At 39.3% G+C, this 25,284-nt stretch overlaps 1 protein-coding gene across 1 annotated transcript; it reads left to right on the top strand.

The window, feature by feature from the left end:
* The first annotated feature begins 16,566 nt into the window (after positions 1-16,566).
* Positions 16,567-18,415, top strand: LOC121487015 (60S ribosomal protein L29-like). The gene is made up of 3 exons (XM_041748492.1): positions 16,567-16,615; positions 17,875-18,297; positions 18,333-18,415. Exons 1-3 carry the CDS (start codon positions 16,567-16,569, stop codon positions 18,398-18,400), a joined length of 540 nt encoding a protein of 179 aa, XP_041604426.1. The 3' UTR covers positions 18,401-18,415.
* The last annotated feature ends 6,869 nt before the right edge of the window (positions 18,416-25,284 follow it).

Genomic DNA, 25,284 nt, shown 5'->3' with positions numbered 1-25,284 from the left:
AATTATAAATCATGTATGTCATGGTATTTTATCTTTTTTCTTTTAGAAATTATATACCTTTACTTTAATATCTTTCAGAAGGAAAAGAGAGTTTCATGATGAAAGGGAGCCTTCATTCCTAACTAATGAAAGGAAGATGGTGCTGCACAAAAAGGAAGATTAGGGGTCAGGAGAGTGGGTTTTAGTTCTGACTCTGTTGTTAACAGATGTGAGACTAAGTTACTTAAGACCAGAGCTTCAACTACACATAAAAACAGCTGCCACAGTTGTCTTAAAATTCAAAAGATGCACATGGAATGACTAAGTTTTAATTTTCATTATGTTGATTAGTTGGAGGATGGACATTTTATGTAAGGGAAACTTCTGTTTGATATTTCATTTTGCTTGAATTCTACTTTAGAATAAAACCAAAAAGAAATTGAGTGTGAAGTTAACTTCTCCCACTGAGACTTCTAAAGACCCATGATTAATAACCGTAATTATTGTATTAGCTTCAAGAGTATCGAGGGAAGAAATTGTTTTCAACGGTTTGTTTTTTTTTTTAGAATGAGAGAGCAGGGGTAGGGGTTGGGGAGAGGGGCAGAGGGAGAGAGAGGATCTTAAGCAGGCTCCATGCTCAGTGCAGAGTCCGAGGGGGGGCTCAGACTCACAACCCTGAGATCATGACCTGAGCTGACATCAAGAGTCGGACACTTAATGGCCTGAGCCACTCAGGAGCCTCAATTTTCAATAATTTTTAATGAAATACTTTGAATATGTTCTTGGTTTGATCAAAATTTCTTCATCGGTGTCTAATATCCCATGAAGAAAATTTGTACTGAGACAGAAATGTAATCAAATGACCTGGAGCTGACAATCCATCCAAAGTGGGCAGGAATCACAAGTTATATCTCAGGCAGGCTCCACCATGGAGCCAAAGAAATCCTGCAGTAACCCCACTGAACTGAGAAATGCCATCTTATCCTTTCTGGATGACCAATATGAAGCTATGGAATTCAAGAGAAAGCCTTGATGAATAGCAGGTTGCTTCCCTCTTCAATAGACCGCAAGGCTTGACCTTGGCTTCCTACCATGTCAGAGTAGAAATGAGCCTTCGAGATCATCAGCATCCCACTTGTCTCTACAAGAGGGACTGAGAATATTTGCGACCCCTCCAAAGCACTGGACACCATGGTCTTTCCAGCTCTTGAGAAAAATAGCTAGAGATAAGGGAACCATCAAGACCCTTCTCCAGAGCTGTGGACCTTCCCTCTCTGCCTGCTGTTCAAGAAGGGCAAGCGGAGGGGAACTTGCTGTGTTCACTTTTCAGTTATCCATGGGCCCTCTGTCTTCAGATTAGGGCATCAGAAATCCAGTCATTGCATTGTACAGTGTGCAGGTCTGAGTGTGGGAGGAGGGGGCTTCTAGAAATACAAGTTTCCACTTCTCTTTTTCTAAAGAAAAGTGCAGACCTGCAAGGAGATAACAGGTTCCAGATATGGGTCTGTTGTTAGATGTGACCAGAAGCCCTTCCTGCTCTAAAATGATAGCACTGGGATGAAGCATATAAAAGCATCTCTTCTGTTTTCTGTTTCTTGACATTTCCTTTCCCACTGTCCTCCCCAATCCTCCATCAACTTCTTTCAGCTGCTTTGAAGCAAAATTGGTAAAACAGATAAGTATTTTAGATACATAGTTTTCTGATTTCAGCTGTGTGTTGTTTTAAAATACTGATTTTCAGGGGCACCTGGATGGCTCAGTGGTTGAGTGTCTGCCTTTGGCTCAGGTCGTGATCCTGGGACCCTGGGATTGAGTTCCACATTGGGCTCCCTGCAGGGAGCCTGCCTCTCTCCCTCTGCCTATGTCTCTGCCTCTCTCTGTGTGTCTCTCATGAATAAATAAATAAAATCTTTAAAATAAATAAAATACTGATGTTTAAAATTTCCAGTAAAGAAGTCTCCAGAGACCTGGTCTGCATAACCAAATCTTAGGGAGCCAGGGAAGAGGAGAGTCACTGAACTTCTTCACAAGCCATCAGCCTCCAGAAGGATTTTGTGTTAAAAGACAATATTCAGAAAAGATAAAATCATGATTCTCATATAGATGTAAAAATGAACGCCTGTTAAGGATGTTGACCCATGTGATGAGGAAACAAGACAGTGTTTTAACCAGCCCAAAAAGCATAAAAAGTAAAAAAAAAAAAAAGCATAAATAAAAGTCAGAAAAGCATAAATTTATATGGAGTATTGAAATGCTGAGATGAATTGTAAAGAGGTGGTGGCCAATTTTCACTATCAGACACAACAGAATTTATATATGGCTCGAAGACACATGTAAAGATCTAGAATCCACTAACCTAGGAAGGATATACCGCAGATGGAGCACACCTTTTTGTTGAAACACAAAAACGTTTTCTTTAAAATTTTTTCTTTAAAAAAATATTTGCTTTATTTCCTGCTCACACCTATTTCACAGTCATTAAAACCTATCATCATTTTCAGCTCCTACATGACGCTGGTAAGCGCATAATCAGGAAAACCCTTGAGCACATCCTGATGGAGCCCAGTATTTGAGCATTAACCTTCTGATCCCTGTGAGTTCTGTGCCCTTCCTCTCCTCTGCTGTCTCTCCATCCCACCCCACCCCCACTCTGCTTGGGGCTAAGAACTCTTGACATAAATAACTAACTCTGCAGAGCTTATCAAAAGCAGATGTAGGGAAGGATTTTGACCCTGTATCTCATAACACTCATCGCTGGGTGAGCAATAAATCTCCACGTTTATACGGCTGGAGTCTTTCCTCTGAATTAAAGACCCCTGACCCTTCACATGTGTGGCTGTTAACTGGGAAGGACCTCTTTGCTAGCGCCCTCTTTAATTCAATGTGCTGACAGTGAAGATGCTCTTAGAATAATGAATCACAGTCTCTCCTTTTTGACTTCATAGAGCCCCATCCAATGACACTTTATGCATATTATCCACCTGACCTTTTTAATCGGGCTGACAAATGCACAGCATATTAGTCCTGGAGTTATGAACTATATCCACCCCCCTTCTTCCCAGTATTCATGCTATTAATGTGGCCACTGTATTCTTGCCGCTGCTGAACAGTGGTTTCCTTAGGATTGCTGGGTCATTTCAAGTTTAAATAATAAATCAGAATATTAACTCAAGATGTGGCTGTGGCACTAACAAGCTATGTGGCCATCCCCAGCGCTTCATCTCCCAAGGCCCTACTTCTTCATAAAATGATGTCATTGGACCCTAAATCTCTTCTGATACTATCACAGCCTATAGTGACAGCTGGAGATACATTGTAACCATTGGTATTTTCAATACAATATGGCTAAAGCTGCTGTTGACAGCTGTACATGTGCTTGAACAAAGTCAGTGTACAGCCTCCTGGAGAGTAGATTTGTATTGTGTAAACTGGTGAGACATTGGTTTGGATACTGCCAACCTACAGAGATCTCTTCTCCAACTCATGCTCCGTTTCAGAGCGCAGTAAATTCCCAAAAATGAGCTATTAGATGGCATCTGCAGGTATTCTGAGCTTTAATAGGCCTTGAGGAGTTTGGGTAGTTTGGGTATTGAATATTTACAAAATAGACGGTCCATCTCCCTAGCTTTTCAAGAGTAAGGGTGAGTTATGCTGAGTTAAATACACTCTCATTCAGGTTCTCTACCTCCAGGTGCCTGGGTGGCTCAGTCAGTAAAGTGTCCTACTCTTGATCTCAGGGTCATGAGTTCAAGCCCCATATTGAGCTCTGTCCTGGGCATGGAACCTACTTAAAAAAAAAAAAAAAGTAGCAAAACAGTTTCTCTACCTCCAAATTCTAGTAAGATTGGGTGTAAGAATACAATGTAACAGAGGGAGATTCAACAAAAACACTGGCCTGTACTCTTCTAAAATATCAATATCAGAAAAGACAAAGAAAGACTGAGGAACTGATCCAGATTAACAAAGAATAAATATTAAAGAGACATGAGAACTAAATGGATACTGGGCCATAAACAATACTATCAAGTTTATGACAAGGCAACTGGAAACACTTGAGTATAGTTTGAGGATTAGCTAGTACTATTGTGCCAATATTAGATTTCCCACATTTATAATGGTATTATAGCTATATATATATATATGAATGTTCTTGCCCTTAGAAAATACACACTTAAGTATTTAGAAGTAAAGGGTTTGGATATCTACTACTTGCTCTCAAATAGTTCAGAAAAAAGTAGAAAGACATAGACAAAAATAAGATAACAAAACATATGTGAGAAAATGTGAACAATTGGTAAATCTGGGTGAAGATTAGGCAGGAGTTCTTTATACTATTTTAATTTTTCTTTGTTTGAAATTATTTTTAAAAATACATTTACATTTAAAAGTAATGTAAAAATAACTTCAAAGTTGAGACAAAATAATTATGAAACTAAATTCTATATCTAATTAAACTAGTGTCCAATTATTAGTACAAAAAAAAGATATATTCAGATATGCAGGACTCAGAATCTTTCTTAGACTGTGAATTCTCACCAAAATTGTTACTAAAAACTGTACTCCAGTAAAAAGGAAACCATGGGATATAAGAAACTGGTATGTGCATAGAAATCAGGAAAATGTATAGTTAAGCCAAAATAGTTGTTGTTGTTTTATGGATAGCAATCTGGAACAAAGAAAATTCTCAATTTTGAGAGTTTCTCTCTCAACAAAGAAAATGGTAGAGACCTGGGGAAAGAGAAAATAAACTCATCCCCATGTTATTCTTTATCCTGAATAAGAGGAAAATAAAAATACTAATTAACCGTGGACATACAAAGGAGATGTGGAATGCTAAAAACTGAAAGTTATCCGATGTCCAGGGTCCACCAGTAAGAATGGTAGACTAAGAAGTTCTGAAAATCCTCTCCCCCATAAAAGCAACTAGAACAATGGCAAAAATGTCAGAATCAACTTTTTCAGAACTCTAGAAATTAATGATATGTTTGCAGCAATCCAGAAAGCATTTATTCAAAACTGGCTGACAATTGATTTGCCTTGTTTCCATACATCCCTCCACAGCTCATCAGTGGACGGCCTGAAATTAGTGAAAACCAGAAGCCTAGTAGAAATTTCGGGTGAGGTTGGGAGATTGGCAGACAGAACCAGACTGGAAATCATTCAAGGCCACATTTTGAGAGACTTGTCATTACCGACCTGCCTGGTATTCTCAAGAAGCCCCTATTCACAGATTTATCTTTAATTGACATGGTTCAGAGTTATCCCAATGTAAGCAATCTCTTCTCAAGGGGCTTTTTTTTCAAAAACCATTGGCAGTGGTTGTTTAACATTGTGGCTGCATGACTGTGGATAACAGTCAGGACAAACAACAGTCTAACCAAAAAGTTTGAAAGGAAAAATTGGGAAATGAAATGTCCATGGGGGACTTTTAAAAGCTCCAACGTATTTCTAGTAATCTAAAAAGCCAAATGTGTGCATGGGGCTGTATGCTCAGGAAAGAGCTGAGAAGGTATTGGCTGTTACCTCTGGTTGACCTTGAGACCCTGTATAAGCAGTAAGTGAGGTCTAGGGCAGAGTTGCAAAGTACCTGGCCCAGCGTTAAAGGCATGCCCCAACACATACACAGGGACTTTTGGCAAAGAATAAAAGACGAATTGGTTCTAGCCATTTGAGCAATCTCTGTCTAATCATTAGCTGATGTCTAAGCTAATTGAGCACAGACTTCAGTAGCTACACAGAGCAAATACAAATCTTGGGGTTAAAAAATACAACCAAAATGAAAAATTCACTAGAGTGATTCAGTAGTAGATTTGAACATACAGAAAATAGAATTAGCCAATGTGAAGATAGTTCCATTGAGATTATCCCATATGAAAAACAGAAAAGAAAAACAAGGAATAAAGTAAACAAGCCTCAGGGACATGTGTGATACCATCTACCATACCAACATGTGCATAATAGGAGTCTCAGAAGGAGAAGACAGAGTGAAAGGGACAGAAAGAATATTTAAAGAAATATTGACAAATGAGCAGACATAAATAGTACCTTACCAATAATTTTATTAAATGTTAATTAAACCTGCCATTCAAAATACAAAAGTTGCCAGAATGAATGAATGAAAAGAAAGAATGATCTAAATATATGCTATCTATAAGAGACATATTTTTCAATTCAAAGACATAAATACAAAAAAAAAAAAAAAACAAAGACATAAATACATTGAAAGTAAAAAAAATGGAAAAAAATATACTATGCAAACAGTAATCAAGAGTACTGGAGTGACTATACTAATATCAGACAAAATAAATTTTAAGACAAAAATTGCTACTAGAAACAGAAAAGGACATTTTTTAAAGCTTTTATTTATTTATTCACGAGAGACACAGAGAAGCAGAGACATAAGCAGAGGGAGAAAAGCAGGCTCCCTGAGGGGAGCCTGATGTAGGACTCAATCCTAGGACCCCAGAATCATGCCCTGAGATGAAGACGGACACTCAACCAGTGAACCACCCAGGTGCCCCAGAAAAGGACATTTTATAATGACAAAAAGGTCAATTCATCAAGAAGATATAAAAATTATAAACATGTATGCCCCTAAAACAGATCCCAGAATATATAAAGTAAAACCTGACAGAACTGAAGAGAAAAACAGACTATTAAAAAGTAATAGTTGGATACATCAACACCCTCTTTCAATAATGCTTAAAACAAGGTAACTGGTCAATAAGAAAATAGAAGACTTGAACAATACTATAAACAAATTAAATCTGACAGATGCCTATGGAAAACTCTATCCAAAACCAATAGAATGCACATTCTTCTTCAATGCACATGAAACATTCTTGAGAATAGACCATAAGTGAGACCATAAAATGAAAACAAGAATCAGTAAACTTAAAAAAAATTGAAATTATACAAATTATGTTCTCTGACTGCAATGAAATTAAATTAGAGATGAATAACAGAAGGAAATTTGGAAAATTCACAAATATGAGGTAATTAAACAGCACACTCTTCAATAAACAATGCATCAAAGAAGAAATTATAAGAAAATTAGAAAATACTTTGAGTGAATGAAAATGAAAACACAACATAACAGCTAAAGCAGTGCTTGAAGAAAAATGTATAGTTGAAAATGCCTATACTTTAAAGAAGGAAGGAAGGAAAAGAGAGAGGGAGGGAAGGAGAGAGAGAGAAAAAAAGAAAGAAAGAAAAACAGGGGAGGAGGGACAAGAGGGCAGAAGAGCAGGGTCCCCAAATCACCTGTCCCCACCAAATTACCTAGAAAACCTTCAAATCATCCTGAAAACCTACGAATTCGGCCTGAGATTTAAAGAGAGACCAGCTGGAATGCTACAGTGAGAAGAGTTCGCGCTTCTATCAAGGTAGGAAGACGGGGGGAAAAGAAATAAAAGACACAAAAGGCCTCCAAGGGGGAGGGGCCCCGCGAGGAGCCGGGCTGAGGCCGGGGCGAGTGTCCCCAGGACAGGAGAGCCCCGTCCCGGAGGAGCAGGAGCTGCACCAACCTTCCCCGCGGAAAGGCCTCGCAGGGAGTTGGAGCAGGACCCAGGAGGGCGGGGATGCCCTCGGGCTCCCGGGGACACTAACAGGCACCTGCGGCACATGCAGGAGAGTGAGCCGAGCTCCCTAAGGGCTGCAGCGCGCACGGCGGGACCCGGAGCAGCTCGGAGGGGCTCGGGCGGCGGCTCCGCGGAGGGGGCTGCGGGCGGGAGCGCGAATCAAACAGCGCAGGCCCCGGAGCACAGGGCGCCGGGACACAGCCCAGGATCCGGCCTCCCCCGGGACAGGCAGAGGCCGGGAGGGCCCAGGACAGCAAGGTCGCTCCTGCCCGGGGCTGAGCAGATCAGCGGCCCCGCCCCGGAGCCCCCAGGCCCTGCAGACGGAGAGCCCCGGAGCTACTGCGGGGGCTGACTCCAGGGCTCCAGAGCTGCCCCCGCCACTGCGGTTGTTCCTCCTGGGGCCTCACGGGGTGAACAACCCCCACTGAGCCCTGCACCAGGCAGGGGCAGAGCAGCTCCCCCAAGTGCTAACACCTGAAAATCAGCACAACAGGCCCCTCCCCCAGAAGACCAGCGAGATGGACCAGTTCCAAGGGAAGTCAAGGGACTCAAAGTGTACAGAATCAGTAGATACTCCCCCGTGTTTTTTTGTTTGTTTGTTTGTTTTGTTTTGTTTTGTTTTTCGTTTTGTTTGGTGTTTTTCTTTCTTTCTTTTTGATTTCTGATTGCTTCCCCCACCCCACCCCCCGTTTTTTTTCTCCTTTCTTTTTCTTTCTCTTTTTCTTCTCTCTTTTCCCTTTTTTTTCTTCTTTCTCATTTTTCTTTTTCTCTTTTCTTTCCTTCTCTCTCTTTTTCTCCTTTTCCCAATACAACTTGTTTTGGGCTGCTCTGCACTGAGCAAAATGACTAGAAGGAAAACCTCACCTCAAAAAAAAGAATCAGAAACAGTCCTCTCTCCCACAGAGTTACAAAATCTGGATTACAATTCAATGTCAGAAAGCCAATTCAGAAGCACTATTATACAGCTACTGGTGGCTCTAGAAAGAACCATAAAGGACTCAAGAGACTTCATGACTGCAGAATTTAGATCCAATCAGGCAGAAATTAAAAATCAATTGAATGAGATGCAATCCAAACTAGAAGTCCTAACGACGAGGGTTAATGAGGTGGAAGAACGAGTGAGTGACATAGAAGACAAGTTGATGGTAAAGAGGGAAACTGAGGAAAAAAGAGACAGAAAATTGAAAGACCATGAGGATAGATTAAGGGAAATAAATGACAGCCTGAGGAAGAAAAACCTACGTTTAATTGGGGTTCCCGAGGGTGCCGAAAGGGACAGAGGGCCAGAATATGTATTTGAACAAATCCTAGCTGAAAACTTTCCGAATCTGAGAAGGGAAACAGGCATTCAGATCCAGGAAATAGAGAGATCCTCCCCTAAAATCAATAAAAACCGCTCAACGCCTCAACATTTAATAGTGAAGCTTGCAAATTCCAAAGATAAGGAGAAGATCCTTAAAGCAGCAAGAGAAAAAAAGTCCCTGACTTTTATGGGGAGGAATATTAGGGTAAGAGCAGACCTCTCCACAGAGACCTGGCAGGCCAGAAAGGGCTGGCAGGATATATTCAGGGTCCTAAATGAGAAGAACATGCAACCAAGAATACTTTATCCAGCAAGGCTCTCATTCAAAATGGAAGGAGAGATAAAGAGCTTCCAAGACAGGCAGGAACTGAAAGAATATGTGACCTCCAAACCAGCTCTGCAAGAAATTTTAAGGGGGACTCTTAAAATTCCCCTTTAAGAAGAAGTTCAGTGGAACAATCCACAAAAACAAGGACTGAATAGATATCATGATGACACTAAACTCATATCTATCAATAGTAACTCTGAACGTGAACGGGCTTAATGACCCCATCAAAAGGCGCAGGGTTTCAGACTGGATAAAAAAGCAGGACCCATCTATTTGCTGTCTACAAGAGACTCATTTTAGACAGAAGGACACTTACAGCCTGAAAATAAAAGGTTGGAGAACCATTTACCATTCAAATGGTCATCAAAAGAAAGCAGGGGTAGCCATCCTCATATCAGATAAATTAAAATTTACCCCGAAGACTATAGTGAGAGATGAAGAGGGACACTATCTCATACTCAAAGGATCTATCCAACAAGAGGACTTAACAATCCTCAATATATATGCCCCGAATGTGGGAGCTGCCAAATATTTAAACCAATTAATAACCAAACTGAAGAAATACTTTGATAATAATACACTTATACTTGGTGACTTCAATCTAGCTCTTTCTACCCTCGATAGGTCTTCTAAGCACAACATCTCCAAAGAAACGAGAGCTTTAAATGATACACTGGACCAGATGGATTTCACAGATATCTACAGAACTTTACATCCAAACTCAACTGAACACACATTCTTCTCAAGTGCACATGGAACTTTCTCCAGAATAGACCACATACTGGGTCACAAATCGGGTCTGAACCAATACCAAAAGATCAGGATAGTCCCCTGTATATTCTCGGACCATAATGCCTTGAAATTAGAACTTAATCACAACAAGAAGTTTGGAAGGACCACAAACACGTGGAGGTTAAGGACCTCCTCCATCCTGCTAAAAGATGAAAAGGTCAACCAGGAAATTAAGGAAGAATTGAAAAGATTCATGGAAACTAATGAGAATGAAGATACAACCGTTCAAAATCTTTGGGATGCAGCAAAAGCAGTCCTGAGGGGGAAATACATTGCAATACAAGCATCCATTCAAAAACTGGAAAGAACTCAAATACAAAAGCTCACCTTACACATAAAGGAACTGGAGAAAAAGCAGCAAATGGACCCCACTCCCAGCAGAAGAAGACAGTTAATTAAAATTCGAGCAGAACTAAATGAAATCGAGACCAAAAGAACTGTGGAACAGATCAACAGAACCAGGAGTTGGTTCTTTGAAAGAATTAAGATAGATAAACCATTAGCCAGCCTTATTAAAAAGAAGAGAGAGAAGACTCAAATTAATAAAATCATGAATGAGAAAGGAGAGATCACTACCAACACCAAGGAAATACAAACGATTTTAAAAACATATTATGAACAGCTATACGCCAATAAATTAGGCAATCTAGAAGAAATGGACACATTCCTGGAAAGCCACAAACTACCAAAACTGGAACAGGAAGAAATAGAAAACCTGAACAGGCCAATAACCAGAGAGGAAATTGAAGCAGTCATCAAAAACCTCCCAAGATACAAGAGTCCAGGGCCAGATGGCTTCCCAGGGGAATTCTATCAAACATTTAAAGAAGAAATCATACCTATTCTACTAAAGCTGTTTGGAAAGATAGAAAGAGATGGAGTACTTTCAAATTCGTTCTATGAGGCCAGCATCACCTTAATTCCGAAACCAGACAAAGACCCCACCAAAAAGGAGAATTACAGACCAATATCCCTGATGAACATGGATGCAAAAATTCTCAACAAGATACTAGCCAATAGGATCCAACAACACATTAAGAAAATTATTCACCATGACCAAGTATGATTTATCCCCAGGACACAAGGCTGGTTCAACACTCGTAAAACAATCAATGTGATTCATCATATCAGCAAGAGAAAAAACAAGAACCATATGATCCTCTCATTAGATGCAGAGAAAGCATTTGACAAAATACAGCATCCATTCCTGATCAAAACACTTCAGAGTGTTGGGATAGAGGGAACATTCCTCGACATCTTAAAAGCCATCTACGAAAAGCCCACAGCAAATATCATTCTCAATGGGGAAGCACTGGGAGCCTTTCCCCTAAGATCAGGAACAAGACAGGGATGTCCACTCTCACCCCTGCTATTCAACATAGTACTGGAAGTCCTCGCCTCAGCAATCAGACAACAAAAAGACATTAAAGGCATTCAAATTGGCAAAGAAGAAGTCAAACTCTCCCTCTTCGCTGATGACATGATACTCTACATAGAAAACCCAAAAGCCTCCACCCCAAGATTGCTAGAACTCATACAGCAATTTGGCAACGTGGCAGGATACAAAATCAATGCCCAGAAATCAATGGCATTTCTATACACTAACAATGAGACTGAAGAAAGAGAAATTAAGGAGTCAATCCCATTTATAATTGCACCCAAAAGCATAAGATACCTAGGAATAAACCTAACCAAAGAGTTAAAGGATATATACCCTAAAAACTATAGAATACTTCTGAAAGAAATTGAGGAAGACACAAAGAGATGGAAAAATATTCCATGCTCATGGACTGGCAGAATTAATATTGTGAAAATGTCAATGTTACCCAGGGCAATTTACACGTTTAATGCAATCCCTATTAAAATACCATGGACTTTCTTCAGAGAGTTAGAACAAATTATTTTAAGATTTGTGTGGAATCAGAAAAGACCCCGAATAGCCAGGGGAATTTTAAAAAAGAAAACCATAGCTGGGGGCATCACAATGCCAGATTTCAGGCTGTACTACAAAGCTGTGGTCATCAAGACAGTGTGGTACTGGCACAAAAACAGACACATAGATCAATGGAACAGAATAGAGAACCCAGAAGTGGACCCTGAACTGTATGGTCAACTAATATTCGATAAAGGAGGAAAGACTATCCATTGGAAGAAAGACAGTCTCTTCAATAAATGGTGTTGGGAAAATTGGACATCCACATGCAGAAGAATGAAACTGGACCACTCTCTTTCACCATACACAAAGATAAACTCAAAATGGATGTGAGATCTAAATGTGAGACAAGAGTCCATCAAAATCTGGGATCCCTGGGTGGCGCAGCGGTTTGGCGCCTGCCTTTGGCCCAGGGCGCGATCCTGGAGACCTGGGATCGAATCCCACGTCGGGCTCCCAGTGCATGGAGCCTGCTTCTTCCTCCGCCTGTGTCTCTGCCTCTCTCTCTCTCTCTGTGACTATCATAAATAAAAAAAAAAAAAAAGAGTCCATCAAAATCCTAGAGGAGAACACAGGCAACACCCCTTTTGAACTTGGCCACAGTAACTTCTTGCAAGATACATCCACGAAGGCAAAAGAAACAAAAGCAAAAATGAACTATTGGGACTTCATCAAGATAAGAAGCTTTTGCACAGCAAAGGATACAGTCAACAAAACTAAAAGACAACCTACAGAATGGGAGAAGATATTTGCAAATGACATATCAGATAAAGCGCTAGTTTCCAAAATCTATAAAGAACTTATTAAACTCAACACCAAAGAAACAAACAATCCAATCATGAAATGGGCAAAAGACATGAACAGAAATCTCACAGAGGAAGACATGGACATGGCCAACAGGCACATGAGAAAATGCTCTGCATCACTTGCCATCAGGGAAATACAAATCAAAACCACAATGAGATACCACCTCACACCAGTGAGAATGGGGAAAATTAACAAGGCAGGAAACAACAAATGTTGGAGAGGATGCGGAGAAAAGGGAACCCTCTTACACTGTTGGTGGGAATGTGAACTGGTGCGGCCACTCTGGAAAACTGTGTGGAGGTTCCTCAAAGAGTTAAAAATAGACCTGCCCTACGACCCAGCAATTGCACTGTTGGGGATTTACCCCAAAGATTCAGATGCAATGAAACGTCAGGACACCTGCACCCCGATGTTTCTAGCAGCAATGGCCACAATAGCCAACCTGTGGAAGGAGCCTCGGTGTCCATCAAAAGATGAATGGATAAAGAAGCTGTGGTTTATGTGTACGATGGAATATTACTCAGCAATTAGAAACGACAAATACCCACCATTTGCTTCGACGTGGATGGAACTGGAGGGTATTATGCTGAGTGAAATAAATCAATCGGAGAAGGACAAACAGTGTATGTTCTCACTCATTTAGGGAATATAAATAATAGTGAAAAGGAATATAAGGGAAGGGAGAAGAAATGTGTGGGAAATATCAGGAAGGGAGACAGAACATAAAGACTCCTAACTCTGGGAAACGAACTAGGGGTGGTGGAAGGGGAGGAGGGCGGAGGGTGGGGGGGAATGGGTGACAGGCACTGAGGGGGACACTTGACAGGATGAGCACTGGGTGTTTTTCTGTATGTTGGTAAATTGAACACCAATAAAAATTAATTTATTTAAAAAAAAAGAAAGAAAAACAGAAAAGGAAAAAATCTCAAAATATTAACCTAAATTTTGCATTAAGAAAATAGAACAAGAAGACAAACGAAACCCCAAGAAAGCAGAAGAAAGGAAATAATAAAGACTCAATACAAAATCAATGCAACAGAGAAGACAAAATTGATAAAAATCATTGAAAACAAAATTCTGTTCCTTTAAAAAAATTTAAATTGATTTGACTAGACTGAAAAAGAAAGACAACTAAAATTAGTAAAATCAGAATGAAAAGGGGATATTATTAACAACCTTATAGAAATAAGAGATTACCAAAAATAAAAGGGATCACAACATAAAAGGAATATTTATGAGCTATTGTATGCCAACAAATTAGATTCCCTAAATTGAATGGACAAATCTAGAAGCATAAACTATCAAAACTGACAAAATAAGAAATAAAAAATCTGAATATACTTACAAGAGAGTAAACTAGTAATTTTAAAACTACCCACAAGCAACAGTCCAGAACCAGACAGCTTCACTGGTGTATTCTATCAGATTTTTATTTTATCTTTCTCCAACTCTGTTTTTTAAATTAAGCTCTCTGCCCAATCAATGTAGGGCTGAAACTCACAATCCTGAGATCAAGAGTCACACGCTCAACTGACGGAGCTATCCAGGCATCCCTCTATCAGATTTTTAAACTAAAACTGACACCAATCCTTAAGAAACTCTTCCTTCTGAGACATAGAAGAAGAAGGAACACTTCCCAAGCTCATTTTATGACACCAGTATTACCCTGATACCTAAATCCAACAGAAATATCACTGGAAAAGAAAACCAATACCCCTTATAAATCCTGATGTAAAAATCCTCATACTAGCAAAATGAATCCAGCAACATGTGAAAAGGACTATATAACATGACCAGGGAGGATTTATCCCAGAAATACAAGGTTGGTTTAACATATGAAAATCAATCAATGTAATACACTATGTTAATATAGTAAAAGACCAAAAAAGAAAAAAAATGAGCATCTCAATAGACACAGAAAAAGCAATTTACAAAGCCCAACACCTTTCCATGGTAAAAACACTCAAAACCTAATAAGAAGGGAACTTCCTCAACCTAATAAAGAGCTTCTATGAAAAACTCACAGTTAAATCATACTTAATGATGAAAGACTGAAAGCTTTCTCCCTAAGATCAAGAACAAGACAAAGATTATTGCTCTCACCACCTCTGTTCAACATTATTGTGGGAGTTCTTGCCAGAACAGCTAGACAGGAAAAGAAATAAAGGGAAGAAGTGTAAGAGGAAATGACTTATATTCAGAAAATATTTATTAGAGTTAAAAACTGACTTAAAAATAAGTTCAGGGACATCTGGGTGGCTCAGCGTTTCAGCGCCTGCCTTCAGCCCCAGAGCGCGATCCTGGATCCATGGAGTCCCGCATCGGGCTCCCTGCATGGAGCCTGCTTCTCTCTCTGCCTATGTCTCTGTCTCTGTCTCTGTCTCTCTCTCTCTCTCTCTCTCTGTGTGTGTATCTCATGAATAAATAAATAAAATCTTAAAAAAAAAAACGAGTTCATTGAGTTTGTTCAAGACAGATACAAAATATCAATTGTATTTCTATACACTAGCAATGAATACATCCCAAAAAAATAAAATTAAGAAAACAACTACATTTACAATACCCTTAAAAACAACAAAATACTTAGGAATAAATATAACAAAAGAAATGGAAAATTTCTGCTTCTCCCTCTGCTTGTCTCTGCCTCTGTCTCTCCTATGTCTATCATAAATAAATAAAAAATTGAAAAAAAAAAAAGAAATGCAAGATTTGTGCGTTGAAAACTGCAAAACAGGATGCCTGAGTGGCTCAGTCAGTTAAACATCTGCCTTCGGCTCGAGTCATGATCCTGAGTCCCGGACTCCAGCCCCACATTGGGCTCCCTGCTCAGTGGGATGTCTGCTTCTCCCCCTTCCTCTGCCCTTCTCCCTTGCTTGTGCTCTCTCTCTCTCTCAAATAAATAAGTAAAATCTTAAAAAAAAAAAAAAAAGAAAAGAAAAGAAAACTGTAAAATATCATTGAAAAAAATTAAAGACCTACATAAATGGAAAAGTATCCCATGTTCATAGATTAGAAGCCTTAATATTGTCAAAATAGCAATACTCCCCCCAAATTGATCAGTGTATTCAGTGTAATCTTTGTCAAAATTTCAGTTGCTTTTCTTTTACAGAAATTCGGAAATGGATACTAAAATTCATATGGAAATCCAAGGGATACAGAATAACAAAAAAAAATTGGTTGAACAAAGTTGAACTCATCCTTCTAATTTCAGAATTTACCACAAAACAAAAATAATAAAGACTATATGGTACTGGCATAAAGATTGACATATCAGTGTAAGAGTCAGAAATAAAACCTCACATAAACTGATTTTCAGCAAAGATATCAAGGCAATTCCATGGGGAAAATAATCTTTTTTAACAAATAATGTTGCAATAATGGATATATACACATGAAAAAATGAATTTGAACATCTACTTCACACCATCTACAAAATTTAATTGAAAAATGGATCATAAAAAAAGAAAAATGGATCATAGAATATAAATCTCTTAGAAGAAAATATAGGATTAAATCATCATGACTTTGGGTTAAGTAAAACTTTTTAGATTCCTATCTAAAAGCACACTAAAAGCACAAGCAACATAATTTTAAAAATAGGTATATTGGACTCTAACAAAATTGAAAACTTTTGTGCTTCAAACATCTCCATCAAGAAAGTTAAAGGGCAACCAACAGAATGGAAGGAAATATTTGCAAATGATACATCTGATAAAGGACTTGTATCTCCACAATAAAAATACAAATAACCCAGTTTAAAAATGGTCATAAAAAAATAAATTACAAAAAAAAATAAAAATGGTTATAGAATTTTAATAGACATTACTCCAAAGATGATATACAAATGGCCAATCAGCACAAAAAGATGATCAACAAGTTATGTCAAATCAACGGTGAGATAGCAGTTCACATCCACCAGGGTAGCTATAATGAAAAAGACAAAAAAAGAAAAAAGAAAAAAAGAAAAAGACAGATAATTATAAGTGTTGACAAGGATGTGGAAACACTGAATCCCTAATAAACTGCTGATGGGAATGTAAAATGGTATCATCACTTAGTAATACAGTTTTGCTGAAAAATTTAAGCATAGAGTTTCCATAGACCCAGCAATTCCACTCCCAGGATCATAACCAAGAAAACTGAAAATATGGGGATCCCTGGGTGGCTCAGCGGTTTAGCGCCTGCCTTTGGGCCGGGGGCATGATCCTGGAGACCCGGGATCGAGTCCCATGTCGGGCTCCCTGCATGGAGCCTGCTTCTCCTGCTGCCTGTGTCTCTGCCTCTCTCTGTGGGTCTCTCATGAATAAATAAATAAAATCTTTAAAAAAAAACTGAAAATATCACACAAACACTTGTATGTTAATATTCATAGTAGCGTTATTCATAACAGTAAAAAAGGATAACCAACCCAAATGTCCATCAACTGATGAATAATGGATAAATAAAATATAGTATATCCATACACTAGAACACTATCCAGCCAAAAAACAAAACAAAAAAAGAAATAAATTACTGGTCCATGTTAGAGTATCAATGAATATGGAAAACATTACGCTAAATCAAAGAAGCCTAATCTATCATAATACAAAGAAATACAAATTAAGACAATATAAAGCATTCCCAAGTTATGAAAAAATTGTTTTATAATGTGAAATTTGATAAGAATAAAGGAAACAGACACCTCATACTACTTTATACTATTAGAAAGGTATAAATTCAAGGTATAAATTCACCTTTATACTATTAGAAAGGTATAAATTCAAGTCAGTTTGGCAAAACTCTCAAAATTTTAATGTGTCTGCTTTGTGAAGCTGAAATTCAACTTAAAGGAATCCACCACATAGAAATTCTCACACATTGTTCCAAAATAAGGTACAAGAATATCCACTGTAACTTTGTTACAGAAGAAAATTGAACAAACCTATATGTCCATCAATAAAAGCAACATTTTAAAATGCTGACATAATCCCTTCTATAGAATATGAAACAGCTGTTAAAGAGAATATAGAAGAATAATGTGAAACTAATTCTAAGATACCTTGTAAACTGAAAAAGCAAGATACAGGGTAATAGCTGTATATAGACTTGTGTATACGCAGCTACAACAGAATAAAACCGGAATCAGCTCTCTCTTTTTCTCTTCTGGTCCGAGGCGCCCCGGCAGCCGCGGGCTTTGGTGCAGACCTGGCCAAGTCCAAGAACCACACCACACACAACCAGTCACGAAAATGGCACAGAAATGGCATCAAGAAACCCCAGTCACAAAGATACAAATCTCTTAAGGGGGTAGACCCCAAGTTCCTGAGGAACATGCGCTTTGCCAAGAAGCACAACAAGAAGGGCCTGAAGAAGATGCAGGCCAACAATGCCAAGGCCATGGCTGCGCGTGCTGAGGCTATCAAGGCTCTTGTCAAGCCCAAGGAGCTTAAGCCCAAGATCCCAAAGGGCGGCAGCCGCAAGCTCAATCGACTTGCCTACATCGCTCACCCCAAGCTCGGGAAACGTGCTCGTGCCCTCATTGCCAAAGGTCTCAGGCTCTGCAGGTTCAAGGCTCAAACCAAGGCCCAGGCTGCAGCTGCGACCCCGGCTCGGCTCCGGCTCCTGCTTCTACTCCTGCTTCTACTCCTGCAGCGCAGGCTCCCAACGATGCCCAGACCCCCACAAAGGCTCCGGTGTAGAGGCTTCTGCCTGCCAGTGTGAGGACGGAAGGACTGGTATGACCCCTGGGCCTCTGTCTGCATGGGCCTGGTGTCCTCCTGTACTATTTGTACAAATAAACCTGTGGCAGGATCTGTTAAAAAATAATAATAATAAAAATAAAACCGGAATCAGGCTCACCAAATACTGAATAGACATTTACCTCCAAAAGGAGGGGAGATTAGAATGTTAGAATGAAAGGGAACTTCCTCTCCACTTAATAATTATTTTGATCTTTTACAGTAAGAATGTACTCATATATTCTGTATTTCTTTTTTAAGGCAAAAGACAAAGAATGAAAAAAAAACAAATTTGGGGGCAGAGAATGTACTAATACAAAACAAAAATGGAAGGAAATACTACTCTGGTAGTATCAATGATGGAATTAAGGCTGGTTTTTTGTTTTCTTTTTTCCCTAAGTTTTTTAAGTTTTTCTACATTACAAGATCGATTTGCTTTTGTAATGTAAAACTTTTTAAGATTTATTTGTTTATTTTTGAGAGAGAGCTTGCACAGCTGCCCACGCTCTTGCAATCATGTCAGCCAGAGCCAGGGACAGAGGGAGATGGAGAGGGAGAGAGAATCAAGCAGACTCCCCGCTAAGTGGGAACCGGGAGGCCAGCTGGCTCTCATGACCCTGAGATCACCACCACATAATGAAAAACTTTTAAAAACTTGTTTCTGGGCTGGACTGTAGATTACCTGAGTATCTGGAATTTCTCTGACTGGCATCCCCCAAAATAACCTAGCACTTCTGAATGCAGGCCAAAAGACCCTGGCATCTTTGAAGGGAGAGGGGGGACTCTCTCTATTGCACCAGGAACTAAATCTATTGCACCTTTCCATCAAAACAGTTCAGTAAAGTACTATTTCATCTTTTCACATTATCATGCAATCATAAAACTACATGATAAAGATCATGATGTAACTAGGGAAATGTGTTTGACAGTTGTAAGTGGAATTAAAATATGCAGAAAACAAGACTGTAAACTCTAATTAAGTAAAGACAAAACTAACAAATGAAACTCACACAAAAAAAGTACCTTATGTAGGGTGATAAGATTGGATTTTTTTTTTCAATATTTCTTTTAAAATCATTCTGTGAAAGTGCACCTGGGTGGCTCAGTGGGTTGAGCTTGAGCGTCTGGCTCTTGGTTTCTGCAGGTTATGACCAGGTCTCAGCATCAAGCCCTGCCTCAGGCTCCACACTCAGCTGGTGTCTGCTTCTCCCTCTCCTTCTGCCCCTCCCTCCACTCACACACACACTCTCTCTCTCAAATAAATAAATATATCTTAAAAAATAAAAACAAAAGTTAAAAAATAAAATTGTTCTATCAATAGATAAAAACCAAAGAGAAGAAAAGGAAACAGGAAGAAAATCAATGGGAAACCATTTTTCTGAAAGACAAGTATTGTCTATTACAAGTAAACACAAAAACTTCAGTGGTTCCAGAAATTGCCCTTTGCACAACTTCAAAAATATTTTTCAATATACTCTGTATATCTTATATATGTGTGTATATATGAGATATATAATTATTTTTATCAGAAATGTGGAGTTGGGAGGCACTTTCTTGGAATAAAATTTAGAGGCATGAGATCTGTTATGGACTGAATGTTTGTGTCATCGCAAAATTCTTAGATTGATGCTCTATCCTAGAATGTGATGGTATTAAAAAAAAAAAAAAGAGCGTGATGGTATTGGAGGTAGGGCCTTGGGAGGTAATAAGGTTTAGATTAAGTCATGAGGGTGGGACCCCCATGACAGGGGTGGGGGTTCTTGCAAAAAGAAGAGAGCTCTCTCTCCCCTGTCTTCTGCCATGTAAGGACCCTCCAAGAAGGAAGCTGACCGCAAGTCAGGAAGAGGTTCCTACCAGGAACTAAATCTGCCATTATGTTGATCTTGGCTTTCCAGCCTTCAGACTATGAGAAATAAAAATCTATTATTTAAGGCAGCCAGTCTATGGCATTTTGTTACAGTAGCCCAAGACAAAGATCTAAAAAAGCTTTGTAATCTCCTTCTATAACACACTAAGATTAACTAGATATTTGCATTCCCAAAAGGAGCCTGCATTTCCATTTCCAGGAGAAATTACAAACAGAAGACAGTCCACTCCTGAATAGCAAAATCTCAGTTTTTAAAAGATTTTATTTATTTATTTGAGAAAGAGAGAGCATGAGTGGCGGGGAGGGGCCGAGGAAGAAGGAGAAGCAGACTCCCAGCTGAGCAGGGAGCCCAATGTGGGGATTGATCCCAGGACCCTGGGACCATGACCTGAACAGAAAGCATATACTTAACTAACTGACTGAGCCACCCAGGTGCCCAAAATCTCATTTTTTTTAATCCTTGAAAATAACATCAGTACAACAGGCAAACAATCCCAAAGGTTATTCAAGAAAATGGATGTAATAAATTTTATAAAATAAACCATAAGGATTTGGAACTTATAGAAAAATCTTTCTGAATCCCTACAACACTTAGAGCAGAAAACATCCACCACCACAAAGAGAATAAATTCTTGGGCCACGTGGGTTGCCACAGCCAGTCAACATAAAATGCCTATTTCCAAAAGGCGCTGTCCATCCTTGTCACCTTGTTGAAAAGTCAATTCTTCCGGTAAGGGGGAGAATTGAAATGACCTCCTCTTCATATCCTGCTCCAAACTTCAGAAATTCCTTGACATTATTTTTAAGAATTAGAGTTTCCAGCAATAATTTTTAGACTCTATAACCTCTGTTAGACTTCCCAACCAACTACTAAACAATACCATTTGTAATTTACAGTCTTTCAACCAGATTGCAAGCCACGTGACTGTGTTTCTCATTCCAAGGCATCTTAAATTTTACTAGCAAAATTTTCAAACACTGAAATGTGTTGCTAACATTTATGCATATAACATCTACTGCATCTCTTCTAGTTTAAAAACTATCAAAATAAGCTGCAAAATGTTGCCCGATAAAACTTTTTTTTCCTAATAAACCCTTTGTGCTTAAAACTCACAGTTTTACTATCATACTGGTCATCAGCCAGTTCTCTCTATTTCTTTGCCATTCATATAAAACTACCAAAGTCAGGGGCACTTGAGTGGCTCAGTCATTTGAGTGTCTGATTCTTGATTTTGGCTCAGGTCATGATCTTCAGGGTTGTGAGATGGAGCCCCGCATCAGACTCTGAGCTTAGTAGGGATTGAGATTCTCTCTCTCCTCTCCCTGTCTCTCCCCACCCCTGCTTTCTAAATAAATAAATAAATAAATAAACAAACAAATAAATAAATAAATAAATCTTTAGAAAAAATAAATTAAAATGTCAGCGTCAGTTGTGTATATGATTATTAAGATAGCATTCATCTTCTCCATAACTCCCAATGCTATCTTCCATGATAGCAAAAGAAGTCCAAGTTTCAGTGACTAGATGGCTATTTTATTCCAACTTCAGCCCATCACAGGTGGGCCACGGGTGGATCTTAGGAGTGGCTGAGGGAGGATATGCAGATACAGTCAAGAGGGTCAAAATCTGGGAGAGAAGAAGAAAGCCAACATCCTGGAAGAAAGAGTCTTAAGCCTAAGTCAGAAAGAACAACTGCCAAAGTGAATCCCTTAGGGCATAAAAATTGAGAGGTGAACCCAAAAAGTAAGACTGAACAAAACTGAAGTTTCAGTAACTCCAGACCAAGTGAGCAGATGCTAGAACCACTTTATCAGGAGCACGGGAATTGTCTTTATGGGCCAGTTGGTGCTTGGTGTATGATTTAAAAGCTTATGATTTAAAAGATGGACATGCTTAATCTTTTTTTTTAAGATTTATTTATGATAGACAGAGAGAGAGAGAGAGACAGAGACAGAGACACAGGAGGAGGGAGAAGCAGGCTCCATGCCAGGAGCCCGAAGTGGGACTCGATCCTGGGACTCCAGGATCGCGCCCTGGGCCAAAGGCAGGCGCTAAACCTCTGAGCCACCCAGGGATCCCAGACATGCTTAATCTTTAGTGTGAATTATACCTTCCACAACTGATAAGATCTGCTTCATACACTTCACACATTTTCTCTCTCTCTCTTTGCAAAATTAATTATTCAAACAAGCACCTGCCCTGTTAGAAGCCACCCAACATATCCTTCCAAAGATAGAGGCATCCTCTCCATCTCCTCCACCTCCGCCTCCCATACACTCCATGGAAGCTTACTTCGGTTAAGTTTCCTCAAAGCTCCTTTTCATGCCAAGCTGGGGAGGCTGCTGTGCCTTCTGCAGCCCTAGCTAGGGTGGTCTTACACATCACTGGTGGGAGTGGAGATTCTCCAGCATCCCTTAAAAGTTATCTGGCAGTAGCTATGGATATTCAAAATGAATATACACTTGACATGTAAGGGCGGACCACCCCCAGTGTGGGCCATTTTGGCATGGGGATTATTTCAAATTAGAAAGCATCAAAACTCAGCATATTCAGGAAAACCTCATTACCTTTCCTTCAACCTCCTAAACAGAATTTAGATGGAGAATCTGCTCCAGGAAGAAGCTATCACTGTAGATAATTATATTATAATATCAAGTATGTATGGCAGAAAGGGAAGCCCCAGAGAGAGACCTGTTTGAGCCAAGTCCTCTATGTCTCATTGTTCTCAGGGAAAGGGGGCAGGAAATATTTGTTTACCAAACACATACCCTTTTTCATCTTCTTGAGAACTGCATTTCTTCCCTTTGAAGTCCCAGGACCCTACCCCTTCTCCTTAGTTCAGAATGACACATATACCCCATTTCGCCTGACTCTGGAATTTCCAAATTTTCCAAAGACTGTCTATGTGTATTCCTCATATGTACAAAATTAAATTTTGATTTTTCTCCTATTAATCTGTCTCGTGTCAATTTAATTCTTAGTCTGGCTAGGAGAACTTTAAATAACAAAGAAAATCTTCCTCCCCAACAAAGGCAACAGCTCCTTATCACCTTACATAAACTAAAAGAATCACCTCATAAGAATATACATACAAGAATGCTTCTTGGAGTGTTATACATAGCAGCAAAAATGGGGCAAGTGTTAAAAGCCATGTTTTATAGTGACATGACAATATATTAACCAACTTTTCAAAATAATTAGCTAACCTAAAGCAGGAGAAAAAAAAAATCCCCAGGCCCAAAAATGAAAAAAGAATCCAAATTAGAATGGTAAGAAGAAAGAAAATCCTGGTGACTTACAGAGGTATTAGATTTAAGACATAAAAGTTTGAGGTTGGGATTTTAATACCCACCAGAGGCAGGAACAAGGCCTAAGGCTTATATGAGGCAACAGCCAGAATAAAAACCCCTTGAACTGCTGCTCTGTCTTTAAATAAAGACTAAAAAAACACTCTTCATAGGCCCAAGGATGCAGCAAAATTTCTTGTCTACCTGGACCTCAGTGGGAATGTGTAGTCTGAATTTATATTACTTGCATGTACAAAAATGTGGATTTTTTTAGAAGTAGATGTTTATTTATTTATTTATTTATTTGGGAGAGAGAGTACAAGCAGGAGGAGGGACAGAGGGAGAGAGAGAAGCAGACTCCTCACTGAGCAGGGACCTTAACGTGGGGCTCAATCCCAGGATTCCAGGACCACGATCCCAGCCAAAGGCAGATGTTTAACCAACTGAGCCACCCAGGTGTCCCTGAAATTTGGATTTTTTTGCACGTTTTTATTGTACATTTCACATGACTAAAATTCACACCACTTTATAGTATACAGCTCAGTGGCTTTCATGTATTCACAAAGTTATGTAAATATCATCACTTTCTCTTCCAGAACATTTCTGCCACCCAAAAAGACACCCCTTTATTAGAAGTAGTAATTCCCATTCCCTCTTCCACCTATAAACCTAAAATTAACATTATAATTGACCAGAGATTATGAAACCCCTAGAGTATAATGCAAGCTTTTCCATGAGGAAACTACTGCAAACCTTACCAGAACTCCAATAGAAATGACTCTTGGTGGAGATTAGCTCACAATCAAAAAATACAGGACATGTGAGGCAGAAAGCTCCATAAAGGAGAAAGAATATCCTAAGAAGCAAAGACACGAGGTCACTGAAAGGTGAAACAAAAGCATAGGCTTCAAATGCTTAGATATTTTTAAGTGCAGAAAGTATGGTGAAAGTATAAGACACTACGAAACAAATCAGACTATTTTTTCAAATAAGCCGTTAGAAATCCTAGAAATGTAGTTTAAAGATTCACCAAAATTCCAACTCAGAAAAGTGGGTTCTGTTCTGAAAATAATAAGCTATCTTGTTTTCTTTTACTGAAAACAGCTATGAAAGCGAGGCTGGGGCACCTGGGTGGCACAGTGGGGTAAGCTCCAACTCTTGATTTCCGCTCAGGTTGTGATCTCACGATGGATGGTGCGATCTCACCCTGCATTGGGCCCCTCGCTCAGCGAAGAGTCTGCTTAGGATTCTCTCCCTCCCTCTCCCTCTGCCCCTCCCCCCAACTCATGCTTACTCATGCTCTCTTTCTCTTTTTCTCTCTCAAATAAATAAATAAATCTTTTTACAAAAAAAAAAAAAAAAAGCTAGCCTAATATTTTTTAATCTACTTGAAGGTGTTGGAGAGCTATCAAAGTTGTCAGCACTTAGAGCACCTGGGTGGCTCAGTGGTTGAGTGTCTGCCTTTGGCTTAAGTCATGATCCCAGAATCCTGGGATCGAGTCCTGCATCAGGCTCCCTGCAGAGAGCCTGCTTCTCCCTTTGCCTATGTATCTGTCTCTGTCTCTGTGTGTGTGTGTGTGTGTCTCTGACGAATAAATAAATAAAATCTTTAAAAAATAAAATAAAATCTTTTTAAAAATGTCAGCACTTATAGAGCCAAGGACTCAGAACAAAGGAAAGCCCAGAAAGG

Source organism: Vulpes lagopus, chromosome 3, assembly GCF_018345385.1.
Source record: "Vulpes lagopus strain Blue_001 chromosome 3, ASM1834538v1, whole genome shotgun sequence".
NCBI lineage: Eukaryota > Metazoa > Chordata > Mammalia > Carnivora > Canidae > Vulpes > Vulpes lagopus.
This window is presented reverse-complemented; position numbering and strand designations above follow the sequence as displayed.

What these genes read in the sequence shown, in the direction of transcription:
- LOC121487015 (XM_041748492.1), top strand. Translation starts at nt 16,567, where the DNA reads ATGGCCAATCAGCACAAAAAGATGATCAACAAGTTATGTCAAATCAAC. An exon ending in CAAGTTATGTCAAATCAACG is followed by an intron (nt 16,616 to 17,874) that starts GTGAGATAGCAG and finishes TTCTGGTCCGAG; the next exon opens with GCGCCCCGGCAGCCGCGGGC. An exon ending in AACCAAGGCCCAGGCTGCAG is followed by an intron (nt 18,298 to 18,332) that starts CTGCGACCCCGG and finishes CTCCTGCTTCTA; the next exon opens with CTCCTGCTTCTACTCCTGCA.